The sequence below is a fragment of the Aythya fuligula genome, chromosome 1 (assembly GCF_009819795.1).
Source record: "Aythya fuligula isolate bAytFul2 chromosome 1, bAytFul2.pri, whole genome shotgun sequence".
NCBI classification, from domain to species: domain Eukaryota; kingdom Metazoa; phylum Chordata; class Aves; order Anseriformes; family Anatidae; genus Aythya; species Aythya fuligula.
This window is the reverse complement of record NC_045559.1, coordinates 142,443,896-142,470,647: the sequence shown is the minus strand read 5'-3', so window position 1 is coordinate 142,470,647 and position 26,752 is coordinate 142,443,896. Positions and strand designations below refer to the sequence as shown.

General features: G+C 36.1%; 1 protein-coding gene across 1 annotated transcript in view; it reads right to left on the bottom strand.

Moving 5' to 3' along the window:
• The window catches only part of LOC116497826 (opsin-3-like), a 60,062-nt gene that overhangs the window by 16,018 nt on the left and 17,292 nt on the right, over window positions 1-26,752 (bottom strand). Inside the window, exon 2 of the mRNA XM_032201813.1 lies at window positions 17,584-17,909. Within this exon, the coding sequence (XP_032057704.1) occupies window positions 17,584-17,909 (326 nt within the window). The remainder of the gene's footprint in view (window positions 1-17,583; window positions 17,910-26,752) is intronic.

Below are 26,752 nucleotides of genomic sequence, written 5' to 3'. Positions count from 1 at the left end.
GCCCAACCTTGACTTAATGGGATATCTGTAAAAAGGAAGAAGTTGAAAATTTTCAGCTAATGGATCTGTCAGGAATACAAACAGAAAACTGGCGCTGTGATAAGAAAGGTGTAAAAGATGTACTAAGGGTTGAGAAGGCTTTCACACAGAAGTGTCATGAATTCCTTGCATCAGTTTTCACTGCAAAAGATGCTGGGAAGATCCATGAATTATTTGTAGCAGATATATCAGAGAATCTAGATCAATTTAAGATAAAAATATAGGACATATTAGACCAAATAATTACATTAGTGGATGTTTGGGAATGCAGGAAGAATAAGCCACAGAGACTGGCCAGGTGTGCACACACTCACTAGATATCAGCTGCATTAGGCACTGTTGGAAGCAGAACAGGAGATTGATGGTGGAATATCCTTATGCTCACATGAAACCACAGGGGAACAGTATACAGAATTTAGTATAAAGAGTACGGTCTTGTTGCAGACTTTGCCTTACTTTAAATAAATAAATAAATAAATAAGGTAGAGGTTATGAACACATTAGCTATTGGTGTCTAATGTTTTCCTGAATTTTTAAGTTAATCTCCCTTCTGTAATGCACTTGTATTTCAGAATAACAGATATTACACTTTATGCTTAAAAAGCACTCCTGATTTCATATTTATCTCACTGTCCATATATACATATTTGCTCCTAGAATAATATATATATATATATTTATATATATTTTATATATATTTTAACCTGTATGTAGTTGACATGGAAATCCAGTAATTCTCCTCTGAAAACAATAGCCACAGTTAATTCATCTTGTGGGCACTTACTGAAAAGAATAGAAAAAAAAAATCTTCAAAATATTTTTTCCCCTCGAGATGTTTTTGTGTAATTACCTTGAACATGAAATTAGGCAGAAACTAAATCTAATAAAGCCAAGCAATTGTTAAAATCATCCATAGCACAGAACATTTATCCGAGAAGGACGTACCTCCAGAATAATTGCCACTGACTTTGCAACAGGTCCCCAGTGTTTTTCACTGAAACAAAGTTCACCAAGCTTGCTTTAAGGCAGGTCAGTGATTTCTATTGAGACACCAACATCACTTAGGTCTTCCCCAAGTGATGGTGGCAGTTTTATAGCACTAATAGCACTTTTAGAGACCTGTTGGTATTTCTAGTAGAGAGTCAAACATTTGAAAAAAAAGTGATTAACTTCACCATACTTAAATTTTTGTCAACTCTGCAGAGGAGCACAATAACCATAGTGCTGAAGCACAATTATAAAGTATACTCACACTGAGTTATGGTGCTGATATTTAAAAGGGCTACATTATATATTAAAACTAAAATTTGCAAAGTTGCAAAAATTGACTAGTTAGCAATCTGCATTTCAGTTTTATCTTTGGCTTATAGAAATAAGATTTATATGGAAAATGAAAAGCAGGAGACTACTGGTTTCCGATGGGCATGCTCACTTTGAAAGAAAGCAGTGAATGACAGCAATAGCCCATCACATCCAAGCTTTAGTACTCATGCTTTTTAATCTTGACAGTTCAAAAGTGATCTGAGCTTGTAAATGAGCATTATTATGACAAAGAAAGAATTTCAGTAAGAAAAAGACTGAAGTAACCACTTAGAAGTTGATCAGTACAGATGTTTTGGGAACTTTGGTCTTAAATAACATTTTTCTGTATTAAAGGTTCTGTAGCTCTGATTTTGCTTGGTACCCTTTTTTTTGCCTTTCCTATTTCTTGCCCATCATCTTCAAACAGATGACCAGAATCCTTTGCAATATTCAAGTTTACACAATGATGCAATAACATTGGAGTTTTTTCTGTCAGTCCCTTTCCTAGTACTTCCCAGCATCCTATTTATTCTTTTAATTTTCTGAGCACAAAAATTAGTTCATAAGGTTACTGAAACTGACTCCTTTGAAGTGAATGCAGAGAGTCCTTCATTATAGATGCATGTACATGCATTATAAATACTACAGTAGCTTTTCTCCACACAAGTAATGACACCTCAGGTGCTGTTATCATCTACTGCCTTTGTAGGCCTTGAAAATTCTGTTCTTCCTCTCTAGCAGTACTGTGGCTGGTGTTGCCTACTCCACCTACTCCATCTGACACTATCGCAAAATCTTCCTTCCCTTGTTCCCAGGATCCCAGGCTTAAGGCAGTCATTGCCGGCCACTGCCCAGATAAGGCAGGCTGGCCCTTGGCCATCACTGCTTGGTTTCCTAATAAATTGCACTCGATTCCCAGCTGATGGTCTCTGTAGATATTTACTGCAATATCTATTTGGTTTCATGCTTTCTAATGGATACTGTAACAGAATTACTAGGGATGCTGTAAGTTGGGGACGGAGATCCTGTATCCTGGCACAGAACAAGTGGTCAGATCATTGTTTTATTATTGCAGTCTGCAAATTATAACTACTCCCAATTGCAAAACATATTCTTTATCCTGTAAGAAAGAGGTTGACACTAGGACAATATTGTTTTACAGACTGATTTTACTTTAGGTATACTGGTCTAGCTTTTTTTTTTTTTTTTTTTTTTTTTTTTTTTTGACAATAACATCCAGAAAAAAACACACAGGTATTTTAAATAATCCTCTGAAGTTTTTTTCTAATTCCAATTTCAAAGAGTCTAACACATGTCCAAGACAGTTTGGACCAAGATATAAACTAGTCCAGTAATGATTCACTAACAAGCTCACGTCTCTTCAAGTCAGTATTTATTAAATATGGATATTACAAATTCAGCACATTTGTGAACAACACTTGCATTTCTGTGTTTTGTGCCTGAAGAATTCTTCAGAGTACAAAAAGTAAGTAGGGATGGATAAAGTCTGAGACAGTATGAAGCATGTCCAGTGTAAATGTTATTACCTTAGAGAAAAAAGGACAAAGTAGCCTTATAAAATTCCAACGTTCTTCTGGAAAGACTGAAAGTAATTGAGCAATACCTGTACCTCCCTAAGGAAAGGTCAAAGTGAAAAGAATGCTGAGTTAACAAGATGATTCAGCAGGCTGGAATCATATTTCTTTTAACTTGACATTTAGACTGAATTAACATCCTGAACTTACTCAGCAAGCAATGGAGCTCAAAGTAAATCCATTTAGTTTGATATTGAGAAAATTCAAAATGTGCCAGGTTGACATGACTAAGCATCTAGTGAGCCTTGACCGTGCTGGAGCACAGAAGCATGAGGTGTACAGAAGAGGTTTTTCACTACAGGAGAGTGAAAGAAAACATGCAAAAAGAGAAGGCTCACAGGCATAGCATGCAATTAATAAAAGGCCAAGACCAGATTGCAAGCGACAGTTACAAATTTTCTTCATAATGGTCTTAAAGATTGATGCAGAAAGACCAGATTGAAAAGATGTGAAAGTCAATTCTTTTAACTTGACATTTAGACTGGACTACTATCTTGAAATTGCTCAGCAAGTGAGAGAGAGAAAAGTATCAGGTAAGGCTTTTAAAGGCTTTTAGTAAGCACCCACAAGCCATAAAAATGGAGAAGCTGGAAAGCAATATCCAGTTGATTAGTTTGGATGAACTTTTCCAGAGATGTGTGTTTTTAAAGGCCCAGCTCTTAACTAAGGCATCAGAGCAAAGCAGAGTGCCATTGGTATTTAACTGGGCACATCTGTGATCAGAAACTAGCAGCAATATTCATTTCATGTTCTGTGCAAAGCAAAGGTTTACAGGTAGTGTCTTATCGGCATATAATCAAGATCCAGAGAAAGCTCCATTCATCATAGGGATATATATATATATATTAAATTTAGGCTCAGAATATCATAGAATCATAGAATGGCCTGGGTTGAAAAAGACCTTAAAGATCATCTAGTTTCAACCCCGCTGATCTGGTCAGGGTTGCCAACCACTAGAGCAGGCTTCCCAGTGTCACACCAAGCCTGGCGTTGAGTGCCTCCAGGGATGAGGCATCCAAAACATTCCTGGGCAACCTGTTCCAGTGCCTCACCACCCTCTCAGTGAAAAACTTTCTCCTAATTTCCAACCTAAATCTCCCCTGTCTTAGTTTAAAGCCGTTCTTTCTTGTTCTATCACTACCAACACATGCACAGAGGCGTTCCCCCTCCTGTTTATATGCTCCCTTCAAGTACTGGAAGGCTGCAATGAGGTGTCCCCGGAGCCTTCTCTTCTCCAAGTTAATCAAGCCCAGTTCCCTCAACCTTTCTGCATAGGAGAGGTGCTCCAGCCCTCTCTTAGTGGCCCTCTTCTGGACGTGTTCCAAGAGCTCCACATCCTTCTTGTGCTGGGGGCCCCAGGCCTGCATGCAGTATTTCAGGTGGAGTCTCACAAGAGCAGAGTAGAGGGGGACAATCACCTCCCTCTCCCTGCTGGCCACCCCTTTTTATGCATTATTTTCTTTCTTTTCTATTTCTGGACAAATAGGTTTCATTCACACTTGGTTTATATTTAATCCTTAATAGAACAGAAATAAGTAGCAAAACCTCAGATAGATGGAATTTTTTTTTTTTTCCATACATTGGAGTCAGTTCCAGGAGAGTTGTTACTTTACCAGACAAAATGGATGTTACAGCCTTCTGAAACACTGCGATATGGTACCTCTTCTGTCTCTTATGTGATGAGAAGCAAAACAACCCAATATTACTGAGATGCCCTTAGTAAACACCTTACATGTTTTTTTATTATCTGAGAAGCTGTGTGGTTGACAGATCTCCCATTTGAATTTAGATTACCATTCTTAAGTGCAACAGAAGGTCTGGAATAGGCCCTAAAGGCAGCCCTATCACATACTCAGCTGTGATTAATCTCACTGCTTAGCAGATGTCAGTTGTACTATTAAAAGTCAAGCAATTACACATTCTTCATAAGTTAGGATGACTCTACCTCCATCCAGTGACAGTTTTCTTTAAGAAGCATGCAGTGTAGACTTTTTAAAAGGATAAACATGGAAGAAAAGATGATGAACAAACAAGAAAGTGAAGACTTAAACCCCTAAATCTTAAAAATTAAGACAGTATTAATTCTTTTTACTTTTTGTTTTCTTTTATCCTGTAATAACAAAGGAAAAATGAATTAATGCTACAAAGAGGACAGTAGTCAAGATATTATGAACACTACAAATTAGAAAAGTTGAGGAGCTAATGGATTAAGTGTCACCTTTGTAAAAATAGGTTGAGGAATACAGTAATAAACTTTATCCATATTTACTTGAAGGAAACATTAGCTACTAACAATCTAATCTTTTTCTTTCCTAGCCTTTACATGTGCAGAAGAATATGATTTACTGTATAAGGATTCCTGAGATTTTAAGCTGAAAGTCTGTATAATTAAGTAGTTGAAAAGTTCATATGATAACTGCACTACTAATGAAGTAAAATTCAAATGAATTAAGTGCCTGAAATAAGTGATGTAAAACCCTCTCTGTCCTGTGATAGCATTGTTTCTTCTGGGAAGGTCTGCACAAGCACTCCTTCAGTGGAGAAAGCTCCCTGCAAAATTGAAGTGTCAGGTGCAAACTTTAAAGTGTTTGAACAGTCTCTTTCCTTCCAGCAGGACCACATGTTTTGAAAAGCCATATGTTAGTACTTAGTTTTAAAAAGTCTCAAAAACCTCTAGTCTAAATATTCCACAAAGACTGCTTTCACTCTGCTGGAAGCTGCTCCCTGCCAAAGAGCAGCGTGTTTGTCCCTAGACCTACTCGGGTGCAGCTGCATGGCCCTGCCCACGGTCAAGGTGGTAACCTCCCATTCCAGCCTTGCCTCCACACCTTCCATGTAAAAAGAAAGATTAATTTTCAGCCAGATTACCTCAGTCATTCCCAGACAACCTTTTCCTTCCCGCTTCACACAGCCCATCCAGTTATTATCCCAGTAAAATGTTGTAAACTTGCTGTTCAAGTATCAGTGTCTAGCCACACAAAATTATATTTGTGTTTCATCCAACTAATTTACAGTGGATATTGAGTCTTGTAGGATTCTTTCAAGGCGAATAATTAAAGGGTCTTAGAACTATTGCCAATATAATTTCATTAACTCAGATAAATAAAATGTTACTTGATATATGTCTCCATGTTTAAATTCTTATTGGCCCTATTTCAGCCATTATTCTTCACTTGTGATAGTAGCCTTTAATTTACCATCAGGCCTGCTGAAATGAGTAGAGCCAGCTGCCTAGTAAGATAATAGTAAATTGAGGTTTGACCCTGTTTTTAATCCACTGGAACCCTGAAGCGAATTTCCACTGACCCACCATGAGTCAGGGCCAAGTAATATGGCCTTTTTCCACATCTTTCAGCTCAGCTGCAAGAAGCTGGACCTTTCTGAAATGCTGTCTCAACAAAGAAGTATCCCAGATAACCCAAAAACAATTTATTGAAGGGGAAGAATTCTATAAAATGTCCTGACTGATTATTTTAATAACAAAGAGAAAAGAGGGAAAAAAGAAAAAAGAAAAAAAATATATTGATTAAAAAAAGGTAATAATACTGATTTGGATTGGCTGTATGAGCATGACAGAAAACATAATTAGAACACATGAAAATTAGTGTGATTTTTCAACGTTTCTTCACTGTACTCATGAGACTCAGGAAGCTGAGTAAATATATTTGCACCTTTGTCCTTGTTAAATCTCAATGGTAATGAGCAACTATGTGAATGTGAGAGCTGCACATTTATTACCATATCACATCATGCATACCAAACAAAATGGTGAAGGCGGAGAAGGTGGAAAAAGTTTTAGGTTAGACCACAGAAACCCTCTCAGTGTTTTATAAACAATCTGTTCTGCAACAACAGAATGGAGGTGTTTCATTTGCAGAGTCGAATTACAGACCAGCTAAACTCAAAATTATTCCTAGTGTGACATTTCTGCACTGGAAAACTGATTCACAAAAATGAAAACATTCTGTGAGAAAATGCAAATCTGGGAAATTTCTGGTGGAACCCAGGTTTCCCCGGATCTCTCACTTGTTTCTTGACAATATGCCTCGCACATCTAAAATGACTGGCCTTTTAGTGCCTAATTTCCTCACTGAGCTATTTTATTCAAGTTTTTGGATCTCACAAGCATTTTAGCTCATTGACTCCAAGGACTTCCAGGCCCTTTTGTTCCACATTGCTTTTGGCTAACCAACTGTTGTACAAGGGCGCCAGGACCTTGAATGGTTTCAGGGTCAGGAGGAGACTTTTATTTTATAACATCTAAATGTCCCATTGGAGGATTATGTCAATGTGAAATACTGCTGACTTCCTGATCTGTGAAAAAATAATGAGGTTTCGATTTCTTTTCCCTCTTCTTCAAGTCAAGAAATTTCTGCATCAAAAATCTCAAACTGGGAAAAGACCAGAAAGTCTATTTCCCAACCAGCTCTATTTAAAATAGTATTCACAATTGTCTGAAGTCAAGGAAGAAAGCCAGAAACTTAGAGATTCCTGTGCACACATGGAACTTTTTAATAATAATAATAAAAAAAAATCCTTTGGGGAAGAAACAAAAATTCTAGTTTTAACACACATATTAAAATTAAAAGCCAACCTCACTGAAGAAGAGAGCCATTGAGTAGGCACATATTTTTAAAAGCATGAATAACTGTGACTATATTATCAAATAAAACCACTCCATGAAGTGGATCATGCCCCCATCACCATCATCTTGAGACCTGATCATGCATCTTGCTCAACTCTTAACATGCTTGGATCCCTAGCACAGATTTGCCTTAGTCTTTAAGACGTTAGCCTTGTCTCTAAGACTATGTCCTCAGTCACTATTTGTCAGATGGAAAATGTCAGTGATAACTCCCAGTAGGTGGACAAGCTTGCATCAGTTTTGGTTCCCTCCTTTCTATGTAGTTCTCTGACTTGTGCCAAAGACTTGTGCTTCTCAACTCCTCTGCAATAGATCAGGACATAGTATATTAAACCTCAGCTCCAAGATGTATGCACGTAAGCTCCATGTTGTTTTGCTCTGAGCCTTTTGCCAGTGGTTCTGCCTAAGGCGTCTTGGCCTCTTAAGTGGTGTCAAGCTACAACAGGGTAAACAACTGTGACTCCATTACTAGTGCTGAAATACATATATAAACATATTCTTTAGTCTGGAGGACACCCTTCTGTACATTTAGCCTTTCCAATTTTATAACTGGTGATTAAACCAAAAAATCACACGCTTTCACCTATCATCAAAATCTTTACTAAGCTGTTCCCTCAACTGAGGCATCATGACCACTTGGCATTGACATACATCATTTGCTCTAAATTAAAAGTCTTGTGAGACCACAGTACATTTTTTATGGAGACAATAAGTCCAGAGATTAAGGCATCAGATCTTAAATTTCTATTAGCTTGTTATTAAAAATTGTGACAGGCTTTTATCTTCTGTAGTTTATCTAAAGAATGAAAAGTAGCAAATCCAATGAAATCCTATTTTCTGAATAGCCATTAGCTTGATTTACAACAAATTTCTACAGTACCTGATTTATGCCAATGTTGTGTTATTGCTTCTCTGTAAAATACAAACAATTAACTAATGATTTACACTTATGTCAGCACAGGGGAAAGAAGATCACAATCTTTTCTCATTCCTGTTTATTTTCCAGCATGCTCAGACCTCAAAAAATGAAGACCAATCTGGTCACAGGTGCTTCAGCAGTCAGTTTACACTTTTTAATTAGACATACGAAGAAGATCCCTCAATAAAAATATATATCACCTATGAACTAAAGATGTCTATATAAGATCTGACAGCAGCTGAAATCTCTAATCACTTTAGAAGATATTGAATTTGGCCACTATACCTTTTCTTAAAGTTAGCTATCTCCTTTATTTCTCAGGGGGTTACATTTTTTCTCAGCCGTTACAGAAAACACTGGATTTTGTGTGCTTGGGAAAGAGTCCTTCAATAAAAACTCGTATTAATGTAGTGCACAAAATCTTTTTTACAGGTGAAAGCAGTGAACCCCCCAAATCAATGCTATACTTCCATTGCCTTCATGATAGCTATAAAACAATCTTTTCACCTTCTGGGCAAACCCTAAAAGGTAAGAAAAAGCACAAGAATAAATTAGTTCTTTAAAAATTAAGTATGACAATAAGTCTGCCTCTGAGATAATCAAACCAAATTTTCTTCCAGCAACATGCTCATAGGAAAAATAGTAAAATTTTTAAAAAGGTCAGCTAATAAGAACAATCGTTATCCTTAAACAAAATGTATGGACCAAACTGAAATTTGGATTTCTGACATATGAAAATTGTTGTTTGTCAAAATGAAAAAAATTATTTTTAAGTCCTCATGAAATGAACCCCAAAATTTAGTGTCAAAATGTTACAGATATTTTTAAAAAGTTGTTGCACTTGTATGTTATATTATGACTTGGCATTAGATAATTATACCATAATGGCATAAACATTTAACTATTGCTCCACTGTTTTGAAAATAATTAAAACCAGAAAAACAGGTACTTAAAAAAATAATAAATATGCTGCATTTTATTTGCAAGATAAAATGTTTATTTGTGTGGTTGTAAGACAATTTATTTCTTTTAGTGGGACTCACTTCACATATATTTAACTAAAAAAAATTGTCTATTTTGCACTAACCTTCTTGGATGTAATTGCCTTTCTCTACTCAATAGAAAGGAAATGTGACTAGATAGATGCTGAAAATTCATTGGATTCTCGCAGTTTACTTCTCAATGGCACATGCTTTCCTTCTAATCAGTAAGAGTAGTACTAGCAGCTTTATAATTCATTGGAAAATCAAACACACAACATTTTCAAACTGTCAAAGGAAAATTTTTATAAATATCTCTTCACTGAAAGAAGGAAGAAGGAGATCTGCATATATATATGTGTGTGTATATATATATAAAATGTGTCATGTTACCATGGAGAAAAAGGAAACAATGGGAATTATGGCCTGTTAAATAAGGGAGTGTTTACGGGGGAAAAAAAAAAAAAAAAGTTCATATGATGATAAATTTATGTTTATCTAAGATCCTTTATAGGTTGTGACCTGATTCTGAAAGAATTTAATATTCAACACAATTAATTATCTCTTCTGGAGGAGAAATATCAAAAGCAATGTTTTTCTGCCTTTTTTTTTTTTTTTTTTCTTCTCTTGTAGGTTTCCTGTGACTTTCTTATTAATTATTTTCAAAATAGTTGTCCCTGATATTGCTTCACCTACATAGTTCTGGGAAATTTCACCATGTCAGAAGCCAAGAAGATTTGAGAAAAAATACATCTTCAAAGAACTGAACACTGATATGTACTACATGGAGCCCAATGGATTTCAATGCTCCACTTCCTCGAAGAAAACAAAAATTACAAAAAGGCATTTCAGCTGTTGTTTTTCTCCTTGAGAAATTATCTAGAATCTCAGTGAGAATATGCTATTGCATAGGAATGTCGATCACTCTCATAATTTAAAGACTGTTCTTAGTACTAAAAATCCCAAATCAGCCCCAATCAAAGGCATGATCAAAATCAAAAAGTGATGTGTTAACAGCTGTGCAGTGGCTTGCAGAAGCCACTTGGTAAAATCTAAGCAACTGCTCAGTAGGATTATGATAACTATTGACCAATGCATGCCAGATGAAGGCTATATAGAACCCTTGGAAATGATTTTCTTGCTAATGCTGGCTATAAGCTACATGATATACTTTACATGATAGTCTAGATGATCCCTTTCATTACATTTTGATAAGTGTTGTCCCAAGTCTCTCAGCCTAATAAGAGGTTTATATTTCAATTATGTTTCCAAATCCTTCCGATGATGTGACAGAAAACAATCTAACTATTCACATGTTAATTTAATATCTTTTTGCTTGTGAATTATATGTAACTGTGATATTTTTACAGTAAGGGTTAAGAAGGAAAGGCAAAGTTATTTCTTCTTCTATACTACCAGAAGCCAAAAGAGAAAGTACACATGAAGACCCAAAAGGAAGAAATAACAGTTATGAACATAAAGAATATTCCTTTTTTTTTTTTTGTTTTTTTTTTCTTTTTTTTTTTTTTTTTTTTTTTTCTTTCATTTTTTCTTTTCTGAGAATAGCTGTCTGTCTGAGTGGGTAGGGTCAGACATACTGAAGTTAAGTCAAACTACAAATGTACACAATCACATTTGAAATCTATGAGCTACAGGAGCCAATGGTCTACATCATCTTAACCTGAATTACATTTTTAGGTCTTCTTCTTTGCTTCACTAAATAACTGGAAAGATTCTGAGCTTTGCTGCTAAAAGAAACTCTATGACTATCATCTTGTTTTTATTTAGAGCTTTTAGAAGACAGAGCTAATGGTGTATAATTACTTTATCAGTTTGCTCCACATAAGTCATAACTTCAGTGCCATTAGAATAAAGTTTTCAGAAAATTGAGTTTATAAATAGACACATGAAGCATATGAAGGAAAGACAGAACAATTATTACTTTTCCATCCTACTCTTTGTATAATGTGAAGATAATTTCTTTTTAGTTTAAATCATTGAGCACTCTGTCCTAATGTGTTGTCTTCCTACTAACAATAATTTCCAAATGAGTTTCAGAACTGGAAAAAGTCACAGGAGTGATCTTTCTACTTTATAATCCTTTTCTGACTACTTTAATGAACAATGGTGTAATAATTGCTTTCACAGATAGTTTTAACTGTTCCAAATAGCACAGGCATAAAACAGGATTAAGGAATCAGAAGTCATAAAAATCTACATCTCCTCTCTCTTTTTTCTCTCAGAATTTCTTTGTGGGTACAGATTTCAAAATCACCACAGTTGTTTGTATTAAATGATTTTTAAAATATACTAGAGTTGAAATCTCACTACACAGAAATCAAAATGAGTTTCTTCAGATATATAATTGAGTTGTAATTTCACTCTAGAGTGTTACTGCTTGAATAAGAGACCAGAGTATCTTTCTTCCATTAAATTCAGTAACATGAAGTCTAGAAAAGGAGTAAAAGAGAAAGGAACAGGCCTCTTTCTCCAGCATAGCCCTAACTGTATTTCACAGAATCACAGAATCACAGAATTTTCTAGGTTGGAAGAGACCTCAAGATCATCGAGTCCAACCTCCAACCTAACGCTAACAGCCCTCCACTAAACCATATCCCTAAGCTCTACATCTAAACGTCTTTTGAAGACTTCCAGGGATGGTGACTCCACCACTTCCCTGGGCAGCCTGTTCCAGTGCCTCACAACCCTTTCAGTGAAGAAGTTCTTCCTAACATCTAGCCTAAAACTCCCCTGGCTCAACTTAAACCCATTCCCCCTCGTCCTGTCACCAGGCACGTGGGAGAACAGGCCAACCCCCACCTCACTACAGCCTCCCTTGAGGTACCTAAAAAGAGCGATAAGGTCGCCCCTGAGCCTCCTCTTCTCCAGGCTGAACAAGCCCAGCTCCCTCAGCCGCTCCTCGTAGGACTTGTTCTCCAGGCCCCTCACCAGCTTCGTCGCCCTTCTCTGCACCCGCTCAAGCACCTCGATGTCCTTCTTGTAGTGAGGGGCCCAAAACTGAACACAGTACTCGAGGTGCGGCCTCACCAGAGCTGAGTACAGGGGGACGATCACCTCCCTAGCCCTGCTGGTCACACTGTTCCTAATACAAGCCAGGATGCCGTTGGCCTTCTTGGCCACGTGAGCACACTGCTGGCTCATATTCAGCCGACTATCCACCATCACTCCCAGGTCCTTCTCTGCCTGGCAGCTTTCCAACCATTCCTCTCCCAGCCTGTAGCTCTATAAGGTGACAAGACTCTGAAAGGTCAGGAAATGGAATAAAATAAGAAGATCTGGTTCTCCTATGACACCTGGAAATCAGAAATCACATGGCACTTTTCAAAAGAAATGAAAATAAAGTAGTTGTAAAGAAAAATAGGTAATTCCACTACCTAAACCTATGATTTGGTCACTGTCTCTGAGGAATTAAATGTTAGTAGATGCACCACATGGGTGGAGGGCAAGGCATACTGGTAAGGCAATCTTCTTCCTCAAGTGGGTTATTCTTTAAATTTTCATGGATTTTTTTTTTTTTAGTCAACAAATAAAAAAGAACTTTTCACCATGTAAAATTTCAAAGTAGAAAAGAGGTTATGATATCAAAACATGTTAAAAATATTTTTCATCTCTACTTTTCCTCACTGATCTCAAGGGAACATAAAAAGAAAACACAGCATAACTATCAGTTCAGGCCACAAATCCTTCTGCTCCAGAACCCCATCTTTAGTGAGCCTACAACTTCTCTGTTAAAAGGTTAGATCTAATATGTTTCAAAAAACAAACAAACAAACAAATAAAAAAGAACCTAGACTTTAGAAAATCAGGCAAAACCAATTTGAAAAACACAGTGGGTGTTCCTTGCTTAACTTAGCTCTAAAATTGGACAGTGACCACTGGCCCTTTGCCCACTTTTTAACACATGGGCTATTGCTCTGAGCAAGAATTGCATGCTCAGATGTGTATTACACTAGGTATTTAAGTCTTTCTGCCCTGCTTACAACTCTTTTTATTGTTTTCAATGCCCTAGTTACATTCCATAAAGACCTTCTGAGCTTTGTTCAGGCACATTTTTTGATGAAAGAGACTGGCAATTAGATGAGCCAAGATGAGAGTCTCAAAAAAAAATCAATCTGAAAACTTTTCTTGAAACAGTGTTCTGGGACTCTTCCTGCCCTTGGGCTGGATTTTTTTTTTATTATTTTTATTTTTTTTTTATGTGTGTGCAAGTGAGAGATAATGCAGACTGTAGAAAACTCTTTTAAAAGTTTTACTAATTTTCATTAGGCTGGTTCATATGAGTTCTCTGGGTGCCTCAGTAGAGGTTTTTAATCATATTGTGCCTTTCGTGCTACAGTGATCGCAACGCTAATCTCTGTAATTCCACATTTGGGATCCCACTTTTCAAAGTGCAAACAACTGACTATGATTTTATAAAGAATATTTTTTCCAGTGGGAACACAAAGGCAGAGTCATAGGGAAACATCATAAGCCAAGAGCTGAAAAAATCTAATTGCAATAGGAGAAATAAGCCATTCTCAGTTTCTTTTCCTTGTTTTGAAAATCGTGCACAAATAAAAAATGTATGGATAATATTTTGTGAGGGAGAAAACTTTGCCTCTTTCTACTTACAAGCATCAGACACATCATCTCTAAAGGAAAACCTGGAGAAGAAATTGAATTTCAGAACGTGCAGCAATGGAAGACCAGGTCTCAGAAAAAGGAAACAAGATTAGCATGAGTAATATGGACTCAGAGGAAAGAAGTCTAATAAAATATTTATGTTTCTGTCCATCTTAAAATCTGATACACTGCCAAGATCTCTAGAAGCCACATTTTTTTCTTTTTTCTTTTTTTCTTTGTCTCCCTGTTTTGAGCATTACTTTGCTTAACACCTTTGAAAATTTTTCACTATTCAAAGCTAACACTTCCCACTTGTTTACCCAACGCCACCTCTCAACTCTTCCAAACACATTGCACAAGGATGGTGGCAAGGACCATCTGCAGAACAAGACTCAGACATCCAGATAAAGCCAGTCTGAGGGGAGAAAACAAAACAAAACAAAACAAAAACATATCTTAAAAGAAAATAACTTGAGCAATTCCTAAGGGTCTTCAAGCTTTACTAATAACAAGAACTCTGAGGCAATAACGCAGTCATGTTGTAATACCATTTCATGGCATTTGCCGTTAACATTATTCATACAGGGATGATATTGATTTGCTATTCCTTGAAAAGAAGATCTTTTATAAAACCTGTGCTAATGAAATCCTTATGCCTATTACCATTATATAGAGTGCAGATGAATTTATAGGAGCTATGAATACCTTGAATGACAGAATGATACAGCACCTGACTAAATTTGGAGAAGAAAAGAGAAAAGCAGACCTATAATTACAGTTTCCTACAAGAAGATAATGCAGGCTCAGTGCCAATTCTTGCATTAACTATCCCAAATCTATTAAGATATTTCTTCCACCTCAATTAATTTTCACAACAGTATTAATAATGGAATATCTTCTGTACTCTTGATCTCAGGGTTCAATACCATTAACAATACAATGCTCATATATAAACTTTTTTATATCTTGCAAAAATATGTAATACATATTTTAGAAAGTTTACAAAGCAGCTGAAGCTGGGATAATGAACTTATTATGTTTGCAACGTTCTCACATTTCATCTAATATATTACAGAGATGGTCAGAGAATAACTTTTTTTAAGCTACGTGGCAAGAATATAGTCTTAATACAAGAGAATGTTTTGTTTTGGTTTTCACCCACACCAAAAAATTAACAACATTACAATGGATGTAGTAAACTATCTTAGTATTTTTTGTATCACCATACTAACTCTACATAGATTTATATAAGTACTATATTTTTATTTGCCTATATCTCATCTCTTCCTTCAGTTTGAAACATGACATACTTTAGCATTTCATAATCTACCCTGTTTATTACAGAATAGTTAAAGGACCTAAGACTTAAGGAAAGCTTGTATTTCAGTGACTACATCAGGATCAATAAAAATTTATATATACATCGCAGGAAATTTATTAAATGGAAAATTTAATGAATGTGATATTAGAGGTATATACACCACAGAAAGATAAGGGCTGATGATTAATTTTCTGATTGAGGTTCTTATTGCTGAAATATAACTTATAAAGGAAATCTTTTACAAAATCCAGGAAAATGTTAGATGTTTTGTGTAAAAATCCAGTGTTCATATGTACAAGACTTCACAAATGCTCAGGCAGCTTCTGTGACCCTGGATCATAACAGCTTTAAGAAAGGCATAAAATCCAATTCTCAATGGAGTTCCTTTGCATTTAATAAGCATTAGTTCCATAAGACCTGCCCTACAACAGATTGTGAAAGATTGGGTTTGATTCTTTTTCACTTCCAGTATTCACAAAATTTCTCAGGGGTCCCAGAGACTTTCTGACCATTCTAGAAAGCACATGTAGAAATAAGGAGAAAGGATTGCAAGAAATATTATTGTTCTTCCTCTCTCTCCCCCCCCCCCTCCCCCTTTTGGTAGTTTATTTATCAATCAAACTTGTCTTCCACTCATTCTACCTAGTTTTCAAGTCTAAATTCAAAATGACTTCACATTGTATATCTTTTCCATAATAGCTCATTTCCTCAGGATGTTCACCACAACCTAAGAACTATCACTGATCAGTGAGATTACCACTACTTTTAATATAAATGAATTTAAATAATAATAATGATTTAAAAGGTGAATAAAATTACACAAGTCTGCATTTAGAATTAGAAAATAAAACATATACTACAGGCACTTAATCCATAAAAGTATTTGTATGTTGTGGTGATGACTTGTCAGGAAGGGCAATAAGGACTGAAGGAAAGAAGAAACAAAAGTTATATCTTCTGCATATTATTAGCAGTACATCTTCCAAGATCCTACTCCTTTTTTAAGGTGATGATAAAGGATATTGCTGCCCAGGGACCAGGCATGTTCTGAAACTTCACTCTAATGGTTTACAATCAAAGGAAATTTTTTCCTTATTACTATTTCACAGCATTAAGATGAGTACTAAAATGTGATTAATCAAAGAGATTTTACTGACTGGCTCAGCATTCAACCAGGAAAAGATTTCCCATTTGGGCTTCAAGGGTTCTGAAAGTTTTGACAAATTATGGACAAAGGCATGACCTTAATTCCTTATGAATAATCAAAAATGAATTACACCCCCTTTAATTCCATCTGAAACCTCTATTCGGGGATTTACTGCTCCATCTCCTCCCCCCCCCCCCCTTTTTTTTTTTTTTTTTAATTTCCATTCAATACATTTACTTAATTCATTTGAACATTTTAGAGAATCTTTTTTTAGAGAACACCTATACCCTCATTACTTTCTCATTATTTATTATTAAAGAATTTTGTTAAGAGAAAGTAACTTCACTACTTTCCCAAGGGAAAGTAACTTCATAATACCACATCACCTGGCAGGGTTTTTTGAAAATTAATTCTGGAATATTTGCACCTTAAATCCATTAGAGGAGTTTTGCAGTAGTAAAAGTACCAGTGGTAATAGTAGTGATAGTAACAGTAGTATTTAAGGATTTTTATTTTTATTTTTTTTTATGTTGCCCAGAACTACAAGGAGAAGTTGACCCCCTGGCAAATTGCAGTAGAGTTGTATTAATGTAGATTTTGGTATCCACAGATTAAGAAGAAGACATTAATAAAATGTCATGATCCAAAAATAGGAAGAAATTTTTACATAGATGTCTTATTTATAGACAGGTAAACATGCATGCTGGCTTTACTACAAGTCCAACTATTGCCTAGATACAATGGTTTTCCTATGGTGCAATATTTCCAAGCCACAAAGTCAGACTCTTTATTGATGCTATCTGGTGTTTATGACTTTTTAGAACTCCAGAAATATTATGGAGATGGGTGAAGACCCTCCTGCCCTTTCCTTCAGACATTCTATGTTTTTTTTTCATTCATTTTTGCTTTGTTGTTTTGCTGTCTGTCATCTACTTATGCCAAACTCAGTAGAGAGGAAAAGCAACATGTGACTCCAAGCAGTTTGCACTATAGATAGAATACAGCAGCTTACCTGTTTGACGGCATAAAGGAGGCGACCATAGCAGTACATCATGACCATTACAGGGATGACCAAGCAGAATATGAAGAGACAGATGATATAGGATGTGGACTCAGCTGACTCAGAGGACCAGCGAACTGAACAGCTGGTACCTGCACCTTCTATCCCGTAACTGCTCCATCCAATCAGAGGTGGCACAGTCCAGACCAAGGAATAAATCCATGAACCTCCAACTGCTAGCAGTGCCTTCCGGTAGTCAGCACTGCGCTTGTTACACAGGGTGAGGGTGCTATAGCGTTCATAGGACAGGACAGCCAGAGAGATCAGGGACACAATGCCTGCAATGAACCAATTTAAATGTTTATTTTTGTCATTTTACATAGTAACCATTTTAAGTTCCAAGAAACAAGACTTTTTTTTTTTTTCCTCCTTCCCCCCTGGTTACTGTATTATTTGAAGCAGCAGTGAAAATTACTCCATTATTATGTTTAAATCCTCCCTGGACTTGGTCCACCACATCAAAGAGTATTTAACTTGTATTTAACTTATATTGTAAGATTTTCATACTTGCAAGCTCCTCCTTTTCTAGACATGCTTACAAGAGTTAAATGTTTTGGTATAACCCAGGAAAAATCCACTTTCTCCATAAATTAGGAAATTATTGAAAGACTCCCTTGTTAAGAAATGTTCAGTTTTTAATATCCATTACCATTTTCAAATGTTGCATTGCCATTTATAAATGCAAAATCTTTATATTAAAAATTAGTAGCCTGAAAATGAAAGCAGTTTTTGCACTTCTGCTCTATCACATAGATATATCTTCATTTCCGACCACACATATAGGGCAACAACAGACAACTCTCAACATGAGTCTGATATGGAGTGTTGTAAACTTATTTGCATATAAATCACATAATCAGTCAAAAATTGATTTAAGTTAACATTGAGCCTCAGAGACCACTTGTATCCTCCAAAAGAAATTTCAAAAATCTGGATGTAAGACATTTGTATTGCCTTTGTCAAGGTCCAGGATCTCCATCACCTCTACAAATCTTTATGGATTTGCACGTCAGGTTCTTAGTTATGAGTCAATGGTTTTTGAGTTATTATTTTGTATGTTTTCATTCTCCTTGCAGTTTTCTTACAGTTCATGTTAACATAACAATGGATACCACTTCCAAGGATTTATTATAGAACGAACTTGTTGGAAGAAATCTAATACCATACTTTCTGATGGGTTCCAGGTCCCTCTTTTTGGTCCTCTAAGATGAAAAACTTGAATAGATCTATGTCAATTCATCCTTTTTCATGATTTTTTTTTTCTTGACCTTTACCATTGGTAAAATCCAACTATGCAATAACATTGATATCCATTGAGATCTATGCTGACATATTCCCTGGTTTTGAGTAGTAGCTACTTCCAGAAGAAAATAAAATAAGATTAAATAAAATTTAAAACATAATAAAATTTAAAACAAAATAAAAAACAAACAAACAAAACAAACAAACAAACAAAACAAACAAACAAACAAAACAAAAACAAATCTTCAGGTGATTACAGCTGCACATCCACTTTTTGGCCAGTTTAAATAGCAGTTTCTCCTAGAGCTCCTTCCCATGTGTGGGATGGAGATGAGTCTGACACTCACTTGAGAGGGTAGCAGTAGTCTCTCCTGTACCTGAGCAAAACAACCCCCACATGTACACAAATGGTATATTTTCCACAGGAAAAGATTTCTGCTTCTCTTCCCCCTCTAATTCAAGTATTCATTATCTAGTTATTTGGATGCAGGTGCAACTCTTCCTGCCATCCTGACAATCTGTGGTCCCTTTGTGCTAGGCATGGAAAAGGACCCAGTGAGAATACATGCACTGCTTGCTGGAACAGGACCACTCATTTCTCAGGGGAAGAGAAGAGGAAAAGGTAAAAGAATGTGAGAAGATGACTTTTGGTGAAGAAAAGGACCTACTACAAGTATCTTAAAAGATCTTATAAGGATCCTATTACAAGAACCAATAAACCCTTTCCTGTAATACTCAGGATTAATGAGAAAAATTACTTCTCAGTAATAACTGATAAGTCAGAGCTAGGATGTAGATACACTTACAGCTATAAAAGGACGTGGCTCCACTGCATTTACTTGAAGTATACAGTTCAAGAGTCTAGCTTTAAAACTATTTTAAGGCTAGACTATCTATTTTAGAGACAGCAGAGGCATTCTGATATTTTTTATCTAATCTGATTTCCTATGTACCATGTTACTGTACAGCTCTTGAAAGCCTTTGGCCATAACTCTTGCACTGAACACATACCTCAAGATAGGAACAAAAATAAATAGTGGATTTTGAATTACAAACTCAGGAATAAAGAATCTGCCACTCTCTTCTTGCTTCCAGCCCACACTTATTTATCTTTACTTTCTTAGTATTACCTCTTTCCTCGCTTTTATCTGCTTGACTAAAGAGCACCTTGCTCTCAGAAACATTTAGCTTACACAGGTACAAGAGGAAAAAAAAAAAAAAAAAAAAAAAGATTTTTTTTTTGAAACTTAGGACTCAGTAAGGTGATATGAATCTAGTTACTCATTTCAGATTAGACCATCATGGCCTAATGGAAAGCAGTCTTGGGAACAGAAAATCTTTCCACTCCCAGATGCATTGTCTACAATTATGTTATATTGCTCTTGTGTTAGCTCTGACAGCAACTGAGGGCACAATGTCCTAATTTTGATGAGGTGGCAGATGAGACATACTTTTGTTGGTAATATCCTACAGCTTTGTGGGTACAGTGTTAACTAGAAAGTCTGAATCAGGTGTTCAAACTTCCCTAGCAAAGGACCATAATATCTGAAGATAATAACTATCCATGAATACAGGATTGCTAGTTTTGATCCAAAGAAGGGTTCCATCTTTAAATGACGTAGAAATAATGCTCAGTTATTCAATCAGGACCAAGGCAATGCTAGTCAAGAATAAATCAAGTATTAACAATCAATCTAAAATACAAAAGTCCTCATACAGTTTCCTTTAATATATAGCAAAAATATACACACACACACACACACACATTTCTTTTCCACACAGGAGAAGATTGGAGACTTAATTACACCTCTGGGCTGGAGCCATTTCATCCTCACTCACCTTTTATTATTGAGTTCCATTGACATGACACATATTACATTTTCCTCTTGAGGACAAGAAATGTTATATATGGAATCCCAAACCACAAAAGTTCAAGAAAAAAAAAATCAATATTTATCTTTCTTTTTGGCACAGTAAGACTTTAAGTTCTGTGTTAAAGCTGAACTTTTTAATAATGATGATATTAGCACCACTCTGCACTGAATTCAGATGTTTTCCAAGCAAGAAGGGAAAAAAAATAATTCATAAGAGGTATTAAAAGATAAAAAAAAAAAAAAGCAATAAAAGCAATGTGTTTCATGTGGTTAAATATAATAAAACAAGATAATTATTTACAAAAAATAATAAAAAAAAATACTTGAAAAGATTGGAACTGATGTTTTGGAAGGCAGAATAAGATGATATTAAGAATAAAAATTTAAATAGAACAGTTAGCTTTTTCCAACAGTGAAAATGAAATTGAATTTAATTGAATTGAAGAGTATCAGTTGAATTTCCTTGAAGTAAGAAAAACACCTTCTTACTTAAATGGGAGAGAAACAGAGACAACAGAGGGCATGACATCCCTCTCCCAGGCTGATTAATAAAACCTTATGCATTATACACATGGTGCATATACACGATGATATATCTTGTGTATACACATGATGCTAAAACCATTATACAAAAATAACCTTGATCCAAGACTGTAGTTGACTATGCCAGGCCCTGCAACACAAGGTTTTCCTGCAACCTTGTTCCCTGCCCAGGTGAGGAAAGAGCAGGCAGGAGCTAGCTGATGGTGCAAGAACATCAAAGCACCACATCTAAAATAAACCTAGTGTTGCAGCTGCCCTCTTGGAAGGGGTTTCTAGACTGACCCTTGCAAGAATTTTTTTTTCCTTCACCCTAAAAAGGTTCTGATGCTAAAAGAGCACATTTCATCTGTCTCTCAAGATGTTACTCAATACCCTCTGGACTGTGAAAAGATCTGTAATCCAGACTAGATAAGTAGAATAAAGCTCCTTGCTTTTCTTTTTGCCTCCTTTCTTTGTATACCAGAGTTTTCTTAATGTTTTAGGCACTTAACTGTTGTTGCATTCATCAGAAGTCCTGCAGTTACCCGTATTCTACTTTACATCACATCTATTGCAGTCATAGGAATTAGTGAGAATCACAGCTTTAAAAACAACAATAACAACAACAACAAATGCAATTAAATACTTCAGTATTATGGACAAGGGGAAAGACTTGAACATAATCTCCATAATCTTAATAACTGGAAAACGAATTTAAAAGAAATCATGTAAGTTATAAAAAGAAAAGCATTATAATTTTAAAGCTAATTGCAATGCTTTATCCCTACATTTCATTCTTATGTTGGAGCAATATTTATGACTGGCTACACTGTGTATATTAATTTCAAATGAGTAATGTTTTCTAAAATTACAACAAAATTAACTTTAGGAATTGCACATGTAAATAGTATTTGCTTTCAACAGATATTTAGGACCTTGAGCTAGTACCTAGCTAAATAACTCCACAGGAGTCAACTGCATTGAGAAATGTAATTTTCTCCCTCAACATTTCATGTAGAAACAGGAACAAAGCTGAGATTCTTGCTAAACAGAACTGAAAGATGACATACAAACATACTGCAGATTGCATTACAAGAGCAAATAATTACTCAAAAATTAGCCAGAGAAATAAATGACTTTGAGATGAGTAGCATCTGAAGCATGAGCCTTTTCTACACAGCAATTAGTTGCAGTGAGTAGATTGCGAGAAATTAAATTTCAAGTCATAAACCAGGACAGGCATCCATTTATAGGACTACCATATGGGATGTTATCTATTATTTACTTTTATTTAAAGATCTGTACATTTCTTTCTGAAAACACAACAGAGAATTTGACACTAGGTGAAGGACGCAGTAAATATTATGCTCTGTTCCTGTGAATCTCAGTTAAGAGCATTACATTTTCATATTAGCTTTTGCTATTTTATACTTCTCGCTGTGATGTAGTAATAAGAAACAGCAAGCGTGCTGCCAATGATCTGTAGGTTATGAAAAAACAAGAATTCTAGAGATTCAGCCCATACTGGGTAATTGTTTTGACTACTATCTTAGGTACATTTGCCCCTCTTGAAGCTCCTGATGGTCATAAACTCACACCATGATTAGGGTCCTGGAGTATCATCATTGCTTGACATGATGTATATCCTGCATTGTTTTCTGGTTAAGAATGACCAGTGAAAATGAAAAGAAACCACAGGTAAGCTTAGGCAGACTGAGCTTGTAGGTATACAGTAGCACCTTCAGGACATTAATGGATCAAAACTAGATGCAAACTCTTATAAAAGGCAAAGATGTTTTTGTTGCACCAAATCTCTATGTGAACTGATTTCACCCACTCATACTCCCTCATACTTTTCATTCACTCACACAAACTGACAAGTCCAAAGGTCTGTGTTCTAGTGGTCTGCCCAGGATCTCCTTCATGTAGCAGGGAGAACAAGGGGCTGTGACTGTTCATTCTTAAGGCATCTTTCTTATGGGTACCTCTTTGGCCAAAAAATGATCTGGGGATAGCACTTTCATATACCTTAGGAGTCCACTGTTACGAAGTGATCCATTGTTTGCTCTATTGAACCCTGACTACATTCACCTTCATATGCCTCAGACAAGGCTGTCGCTCCCTGTTTTCATTTCCTTGCTTAGAAAGTGTGTTTGCTAGAAATATACTTACCTGCACAAGCACCATCTCTTTCACAGTGAGCTAACAGGGAGAGAAATGGCAGATGTGGTGTGCCACGATCTTCTCAATGTGGTGTAGGGCCCTTTGCAATGAGTGGTTGTGCTATGGTTTTATCAGCACACGTTGGCTCCAGGTTTGCTGGAGTCAACCTGTACTCAATTTTCCTGCTGGGAGCAGTGCTCTTCATTATCTGCACTGACTGTTATTTCAACACTTCTGAGATATCTTCTGGTGTTTTACATTTCCTTGAGGACCACAGTCATACCAATCTCAGTAATTCACAACAAGCCTCTACTGAGACCAGGCTGGGGTGAGACAGCTGGGAGGGTGGTGCAAACGTGGGTACCAGCAGCCCACCTATACTTACGACTTTGCCATACTACTGCTGCTACGACCCAAAGTGTAATGGAGCCAGCTGAGTATCCCCAGGTGCACATCAGACCACCTGCCAGGGTCAGACACCACTGTCCACGGACAGAACACCAGAAGGAAATCAAGGGGATAATAAGTGCCAGAGTTCCCACGTGCTACTGTCTCTTCCCTCTAATCTCTCAGGTTTCAGCTGCTAAATCTCCTGCCCCATTAGCTGGAGAATATGATCAAATGCTCTATGACACCATGAGATGGAGATAAGCAAGACCTAGAAGTAGGAAAAGATTTTTGTGATTAAATGCACCCCAAGTTGGGAATATTGTGGAATCTTGTGTTGAAGTATTATCCTGTTGGTACTACCAGCTGAGCTCCTTCATCACACTTATCCAAGGACTTAAAGGTAAACAACGAACAAGAGTGGTATAAACTATTCCTTTTCAGATAATGGCTCTTAGTACCTCAATTTTAAGGTTTCCAGTTTAATTCCAAGTTGTGTTACCAACTGGTATTAAATAAATATATTATTGAGTTATACAAAATTAGTTTGATCTGTGACTTGATGCTGTTTCTCAGGGAAATAACTTTCCTGAATTTAAATGAGAGTTTTTCTGTCAGTTGTCTATAGAAATAAAACACATGACATATTAAAATGAAACATAAAAAATATAAGCAACTTAAAAGAAAAGTTAGGACATTTCCAACATATTCTCACTTCATTATTTCCTTAGAAAACTTTCTGAAAAAATATCCAAATACCATCCCTCAGGGACTGTGTAAATATAATTTGTAGGCATAACTATGAAATATTATTTGTAGAGAGGTTTGGGATCAATGGGAGAGGAAAAAGCAACAAGCTCCCTTTCTAATGGTAGCTTAATCTTCAGGTAAAATTTTTTCAGCTCTGGGCCAAAGTACCTTGCATAACAGCTGCTACAGAATCAGAGACTTCATGAGATTGCACATGGAACAAGCTTTTCTATCACTTGTGTTTCCACCTTTTATGTACTAGTTACATTAATACTAATAAGCAAAACTACTGATCTCTGCGTACCATAAAGATCAAAGTATTTCTTCCACAGAAATATAGTAATTTCCACTGCAGCAGTTGCATCCATCAAAGACCTTCTTATAGGTAAGGAAATAATATTATAATGATAAAAAGCAGAATATTCCTGAAGCTGAATCACTGGGCAGAAATGGGGAGAGGGCCAAGAGGGGTTCAACATTTGTTGACCTGAAAATTGGCCTCCCCAGAGCAGATGTGCTTTTCCAAAAACTCAGAAGTTATCGAGGCATATCATAAAGGGGAAAAAAAGAAGGGGGGGTGGGGGAGGGAGAAGGAACAAAACTTATTTTATTTTATTGTGCTTTCTACCTCTGAGTGTTATAACATACCATTCATTCTTATCGTGAAGATAAGGAAAAACCTCTCTATCTCAAATATAATCTCCAGCAAGACTTTGAAAGTTTTATTTTATTTATTTATTTATTATTTTGTGTGTGTGTGTGTGTGTGTAACAAACAGCTCAACTAACAGAGCCTGCTATCAACTTCCACAGTTGCTAAGGCTGGTGGATAAGTATATAATACTAGAATCATTTAGGTTGGAAAGAAACTCTAAGATCATCAAGTCCAACCGTTAATATAGTACTGAAAGAAGGGCTTGTGAGTATGGATTTTTGCAAATTACATTTTTAATCGAGTTTGGGTGTTGGTTTTTGTTTTTGTTTGTTTTTCCTTTCCTGAGAGAAGAGAAGAGGAGCAAAACCAAACATTCAGAGGGAAGGCAAACAGGTCTGGAGTGTGGAAGACATAAGTGGCTACTGTTTCTTGCCTTCTGGCTGCCAGTATATTATCTACTATTTCTTTTTTCCTCCTAAAGAAAACAGATTATACTTGTTTTATGGGCCAAACTCTATCTGCTGACAGATTTTAGTAGAAGATTCCAAAGATTTCCAGAGTTAGAAAGAAACGCTGATGAACACAGAAGACTTTCCAGAGCAAAGATAAATAGACTCAAACTGAATTGGCCTTAGTGGATGGCTAACCAGTACTAGCCTGACTAGTTTGAACTTTACAGTTCACCACCTACACTTTAGTAAATAAACAAATCACGTTGACATTTTATAACTCACAGAAGCAGCTGAGAATGGAATGTGCTTCCAAAACATAATTGGCTATAATTGGATATTCCTATTAATAATTTCTGTTATAAACATAGAATAAAACATCAAAAATATTTCCCACAAGTGCTACACATTGGCAGTTGCAGCCAGTTTTTAAATGCTGCCTTTTTAGTCTTTCATAATACAGGCCACTTCAAATATCAACATTTCACTCTGAATATAAGTAAATAAATCAATAGTTATTTATTTAATACATGCAATAATTTGTTTTCTTTTGCCTATATGACTTGCATTCATGAGTCCAATAGAGTAGGCAATCTTTCTCTTCCTTGAAGAATCCTCTTCCTGCTTATCAGTAATGTGAGTAACAGTTCAACTCTGGTGCTTGAAAGAAACCACTGCTGCATCCAAGCCTGCTGGGACAAATCTAACAGGAAACGTTACTGGCCCTGTTTAGTAAGCCTTTCCTGATCTTTTCTCAGCAAGCATTTCTCTGTTTCCTCCTTTGTATGATATGTCCTTCTTTTTGCCTTTGGTGATATCTTCAGTATAGAGAGTATGCATTATTTTTAATAGAGAAGAATTACCTCATCTTTTTTTCTTTATTTCCTCTGTTACTGAATTTTTAAATGTGTGCATGTTGTACATTAATGGTGATCTTAATTCTGGGCAGTACTATGCTTTTGTGCTATTAACATGCCTGTCCATCAACCAAACAACAATTTATTTCCAGTGGCTTAAATAGAATTCCCTTTTGCATCCCAATGATACCAGCAGTACAAAAGCAAACAAGCAAACAACAAC